Genomic DNA, 6,000 nt, shown 5'->3' with positions numbered 1-6,000 from the left:
CCCCAACAGGCTGCACCAAGGTGACCGCACCTCCCCTGAGTGCAGGCAAGGGGAGCTGTGCTCACGCTCTCAGCCTGGGGGCATCCTCACTTTGTTCACAGCTCCTCTATCTGCCCCATTTCACTGAGGCTCAGCGAGGTTACCCATGTGGCCCCAGGTCACCATCCAGTAACCCAGAAAGCTTGTCTTGGCTCCTCCACTAACTGCGTGATCTCGGGCAAGTCAGGTACTATCTCTGAAAGCCAGTTCTCCTCCTTAAAATGGAGACAGTTGAGCCAGGCATGGTGGTTTACGCCTGTAATCCCAGCGCTTTGGGAGGCGGAGGCGCTCCTATGCCTTGAGCCCAGGAGTTTGGGACCAGCCTGGGCAACATGGTGAGGCCGCCATGTCTACAAATTTTTTTTTTAATTAGCTGTCCGGGGCAGTGCGCGCCTGCGGTCCCAGCTACTCAGGAGGCTGAGGTGGGAGGATCACTTGAGCCCAGGAGGTCAAAGCTGCAGTGAGCCCTGATCGCCCCACTGCACTCCGGCCTGGGAGACAGTGAGACCCTGTCCAGAAAAAAAAAGGAGACAGTCCCATAACAAGTCCCCCATGGCGCCGCCCAGATGGGGGTTTCGACGGGAGGGAGAGGAAGGAAAGGGTCGTCAGGAAAGGTTCCTGGTGGCAGAGCTCACAGGGTGCGTGCTGAGCTGAATTTTGAACGGCAGTCTCTGAATCCCGGAGCCGAGTCCAGAGGGTGGGAAGCAGGTATTGCGAAGAGGCACACGCTCCGAGAGGCACCACCAGAGTGTGGGCTTTGGGCGAGGAGGGGTCTCCTCTGGTTGGGGGAAGTCTGGCAGGCTTTGGGGAGATGGGGCTGAAAGGCTGGACGGGGGGAAGGCCAGGAAGCTGGAGACGGGGATGGAAAGCTAAACCGCAAAGAGCAGGCGCCCTGCCCCCCGCGGGCCCAGCGCCTCCAGCTCACCCTTCCCGCGCTTCCGGGAGTGGGCGTCCAGCCGGCAGCCAATGGGCCCCGCCCCCGCCCGCAGCCAATGGGCCGCGTCCCCGCCCGCGCGGTCGCCCCGCCCCTCGCGAACCCGGAAGTAGGCCAGGCTCCTTCCCGGCCGGCCGCAGGGATGGGGCAGCTTAGCTGGCTGCCGCTGCTGGCACCGCTGCTGTTGTTGCGACCGCCGGGGGTCCAGTCCGCCGACCCCATCCAGGCCTTCGTGGTGCCCCACAGCCACATGGACGTGGGCTGGGTCTACACTGTGCAGGTAGGTGCCGACGACGCCCCGCGCGCCCCCAAGGCTGCAGCTTCCCTCTCCCCGCGGAATCCAAGTGTGGGTTTGTGTCCCGGGGCCCGATGCCGTCGCAGAAGGAGGCTCAGTAGGTTCAGGACCCCACGCTGCTATTGACTGGTTGCGTCGCTAACTTCGAGCCAGTCACTTCCTGCCTCTGAACCCCCATTACCCCTTCTGGAGGTGTTGCAGATTGGAGGGGCCCCTGCATTCCCGGCTGGGGAGGGGCGTGGGGGTTGACAGCAGTAACCCATTTCCCAGGGAAGCCTGGAGCAGGAGAGGGTGGGGCTGGCTTCAGAGCAGGTGGATGTCAGGTGCCCGCTGGGAAGGGGCCGGGCTGGTCCCCTGCGGGACTGAATATTGGAAGCCAGCTCAGCGTTCTCCGCACCCCAGGACAGGGGTGAAGGTGGACCTATGGTCACCTCCTGGTTGTGCTCAGGATCTTGGGCGAGGGGCTTTGGTCCCTGAGCCTCAGTTTCCCCATCTGTGAAGGGTAGGGGAAGCATGCCCACTACAGCCAGTTTCCAGAGGAGGAAACCGAGGCCCAGAGAGGGTTGGTGCCTTGCCCAAGGTCACCCGGGAATAAGTCCCACGCCTCCTGGCTCCCTGCTCGGTGCTCCTTCCATTCATTTAAGCCCTCTGTGGGCACCCCGAGTGCAGGGCCCTGGGGACTCGGACGGGAACACACCGCAGCTCTGGTCCTTGGAGCTCCCAGCCTTGGGGAGGCAGACGGCTGGACCTCAGGGACAGCCTGCGGAGCTCCTCTCAGCACCAGCTTTCATCATTTCAGACCCAGCAGGCCTTTTGGACCACACCCCCAGTGGGCCCTAAGACTTTCCTGTGCTGCCCCTCAATGGCACACTCAGGGCCCAACCCCCCAATTGCACGCTCAGGGCCCAGCTTGCTCACCCCTCTGGGAAGCTGTCCCTGACCCCTGGGCTGGGAGGGCACGTGTCTCTGCCCATGCAGGGTGTCTGTTTCCCCATCCCTCTCCCCCAGGAGAGCACGATCCCATCCAGTGGGGAGAGCCTGGTGTGGAGCGGGTGCCTAATAGCTGTGTGGTGAGTGAGCAGCAGGGAAGGAAGGACAGAGACACCCAGCTCTGTGCAGACACACCCAGCGAATGCCAGGGGCCCCAGGGACACTTGGTCTTGTTGGACAGGGGCTGGTGTGATGCTGTCCCCTCCCCCAGGAAAGCATGCAGGCGTACGCCGCCAATGTCTACACCTCAGTGGTGGAAGAGCTGGCCCGTGGCCAGCAGCGCCGGTTCATCGCGGTAGAGCAGGAGTTTTTCCGGCTGTGGTGGGATGGTGTCGCCTCGGACCAGCAGAAACACCAGGTAACGAGGTCACCGGGTGACTCAGCTGGCCCAGTGGCCTGGCGAAGACCCAGGCGGAAAACTCAATGGGGCAGTTCTAGCCAGGGCCAGGGCCAGGCTGGCGTAAACCACGGGGCCAAAACCCCACCGGGCTGTTCACAAGCCTTGTTTAGATCAAAGTTTATGGTCAGTTCCATGCCTGGGAGAGATTGCTTTCAATTTAATCCTGAATTTCTGTCTATTCTTGAAAAAACTGCCAGCTCTGGCAACCCAGGTGTGCACTTCCGTGCCAGCTGGCACTAAGTCAGCAGTGCCTTCTGACACCAGGCATCCCTGGTGTCCCCGAGCCCTCACCCTCTTCTCTCATTTGTGTTAGTTGCCTGGCCCCCTGGGCCTGGGGTCTGATGACCCTTGATGAGGGTGCGACAGTCCCTGTGGTTCGAGGGTAGGCAGCAGGTTACTTCATACAGGATGGAGAGTCAGAGTCCCTGCTGCACAGTGAGGCAGCCTGGGTCCCATCCTGCCCCCGCACCGGGGGACACGACTAGCCTCTGTGAACCGCACATTCCACTTCCATTAAGCGGGGGTGATCGCCCCATTGCAGAGAGGTCATGCCAAGGTTGAAGCCCTGGTGTGAGCACCCAGGACGATATTCGGGGGTTCCTAGTTTCCTCCCCGGTATCCAGCTGCCTTCAGAACAGTTGCTGAACATAAAGTTCAGAGACGCCAAGCGACTTGCTCAAGGGAGTGAAGCCGAGAAGAGAGAGCAGGGTATCTACCAGGTCCCACCAGAGTCACGGGAAGGAGCTGGACATCCAATGGCCACTTGATGCTGCCAGATAGTGGGGTTGTTACCTTGAGTTAAAGAGATGTTCCAGGTTCAGAGAGGGCAGGCTACTGGCCTGCGGTCACACAGCTTGTAAGCGGCAGGTGGGATTCTGGGCCCGGCATGCCTGACTCAAGGCAGGCCTTTCCAGAGTATCCTGTGGGCGGCCCATGCTTCTTCAGGTGGACCCCACCAAACCCAGTGGTCTGTCTCCTAGCCCTCAAAGAGAAGCATGGCCTGCATGGCCCAGTGAAGACCTGGGCAGGAAACTTGTGGCGGGGCTCCCTGGAGGCAGGAATTTTTGCCTGCTTCATTCACTGCTGAACCCCCAGTGCCTGAACAGTGCCGGTTGTGTACTAGGTGCTCAGTTAACATTTGTTGAGTGAATGGTCTACAAATAGTGTACCTTAAGCAACAAACCAAAGGCACCACCTATAAACAGCTGTGTGTACACATACTGAAGTGCGTAGCATCAAGGGCATGCTGTTGCTAACTTGGTTAGCAGCAAAGGTGGAATAAAGGTGTTATGTGTGTAGAGACGGGGGTGTTAAGCAAATAGGTTAAAAACGGTAGTGATGAGTGGACCCTGGGAAAGGATATGGGAGCTGTTTGTTCTATTTCTGAAACTTTTCTAAAGTTTAGAATTATTTAATAAAATAAGATTTCAGAAAATCTTATATATACAAATATATATCTCAAATGCCCCCTGAGGGCTGCGTGATTTCTAGGTGGTGGAGACACAGTGTGGACCAGGACAGACACTGCCCTGCTTTTGCAGAGTAAGCAAGGGTAGGGAGTGGCGCTGTAAGCGTGTCCCCCACAGACCCAGCCATGCTCAGGAGCTGTAACTGGCTTTTTTCTCTCTGCCTGCCCATGTCAAGGTCCGCCAGCTCCTAGAAGAAGGACGCCTGGAATTTGTCATCGGAGGCCAGGTCATGCATGACGAGGCTGTGACGCACCTTGATGACCAGATCCTGCAGCTCACAGGTTTGGCCACCCTACCCTGCACTCAGGGTCCCTCAGGACCTCCAGTGGGACTGGGACACGGTATGGGAACCCCCAGGTTCTGAGCTCTGTCTGCCCCTCTTAGTGGGGTGGGGGAATGTTAACCAGTGAAAACAGTGATTTGCTAGTGCCGTATTCATGCCTCACCGAGGAAGTTGAACATGGGGGTTAAGAGCATGGATTCTGGAGTCAGGTGGTCTCAATATATCCTGGCTCTGCCAATTCCCTCCTCTGTGACCCTGGAAAGGAATGTAACTTCAGTTTCCTCATAGATAAAACGAGTTTGATGGTAATACCTACCTCAAAGGGTTGTTGTGACTATTAAATTGCGATAATTCAAATAAAGCACTTTGGTAGGATGTGGGTTCCCTAGTAAATGCTCAGTAAATGTTTGCTGCCTTCCATCACAATCACCACCTTCATTATTACTACCACCACCACCTTCAGCACTACAATGACCATGACTACTACCACCACCACCACCACTACCACCACCATCACCACCACCCTTCACCACCACAGTGACCATCACTACCACTACCATCACCACTACCACCACCACCACGACCACCACCACCACTGCCACCATCACTGTCACCACCCTTTACCACCACAATGACCATCACTACAACTATCACCACCACCACTACCACCACCACCATCACTACCACCACCCTTCACCACCACAACGACCATCACTACCACCATCACCACCACCACATCACTACCACCACCCTTCACCACCACAATGACCATTACTACTACTATCACAACCACTACCATCACCATCACCACCACCACCCTTCACCACCACAGTGACCATCACCACCACCACCAACACCACCACCACCACTGCCACCACCACCATCACTATCACCACCCTTTACCACCACAATGACCATCACTACCACCACCACCACCATCACTACCACCACCCTTCACCACCACAATGACCATTAACTACTACCATCACCCATCCACATCACTACCACCACCCTTCACCACCACAAAGACCATCACTACCGCTACCATCACCACCACCACACCACCACCATCACTACTATCACCACCACTACCACTGCCACCATCGTCACTACCACCACCACCACCATCACCACCACCACCACAACTACCACAACTACCACCACCACCACCATCACCATCACCATGACCCTTCACCACCACTATGACCACCACTACTGCTATCGTTACTACCACTGCCATCACCACCACCACCTCCAAAACACTGTCACCATGATCACCACCATCACTACCCATCACTGTCACCACCACCATCACCACATCCATTACTACCATCACCTCCACAATCATCACCACCACCACCACGACCAGGTCCCTCACCATCGTGTCCACCGTCCTCAGCACCAACACCCACAGTGCCGTGGGGCACTCTACCCACTGCTTACCAAATGCCTTTCACAGTGACACCCCAGCCAATCCTACTGGCAGGCTGATGGTGAGGCATGGTGATGCCCAGTCTCATTTTGCAGACATAGAAACTGAGACCCAAAGAAACGCAGTGACTTTTTCCAGGGCAGATGGCCAGGACTTGA

At 57.2% G+C, this 6,000-nt stretch overlaps 1 protein-coding gene across 2 annotated transcripts in view; it reads left to right on the top strand.

The window, feature by feature from the left end:
• Positions 1 to 1,075: 1,075 nt before the first annotated feature.
• The window catches only part of MAN2B2 (mannosidase alpha class 2B member 2), a 47,785-nt gene continuing 42,860 nt past the window's right edge, over positions 1,076 to 6,000 (top strand). For both annotated transcript variants that reach the window (XM_017853393.1, XM_017853392.1), the window contains exons 1-3: positions 1,076 to 1,253; positions 2,470 to 2,616; positions 4,303 to 4,408. In XM_017853393.1, the coding sequence (XP_017708882.1) occupies positions 1,116 to 1,253; positions 2,470 to 2,616; positions 4,303 to 4,408 (391 nt within the window). In that variant the 5' untranslated portion in view covers positions 1,076 to 1,115. The remainder of the gene's footprint in view (positions 1,254 to 2,469; positions 2,617 to 4,302; positions 4,409 to 6,000) is intronic.

The sequence above is a fragment of the Rhinopithecus bieti genome, unplaced genomic scaffold, assembly GCF_001698545.2.
Source record: "Rhinopithecus bieti isolate Rb0 unplaced genomic scaffold, ASM169854v2 scaffold_35903, whole genome shotgun sequence".
Taxonomy (NCBI): Eukaryota; Metazoa; Chordata; class Mammalia; order Primates; family Cercopithecidae; genus Rhinopithecus; species Rhinopithecus bieti.
Note: the sequence above shows the minus strand (reverse complement) of the source record. Positions and strands in the feature narration are given on the sequence as shown.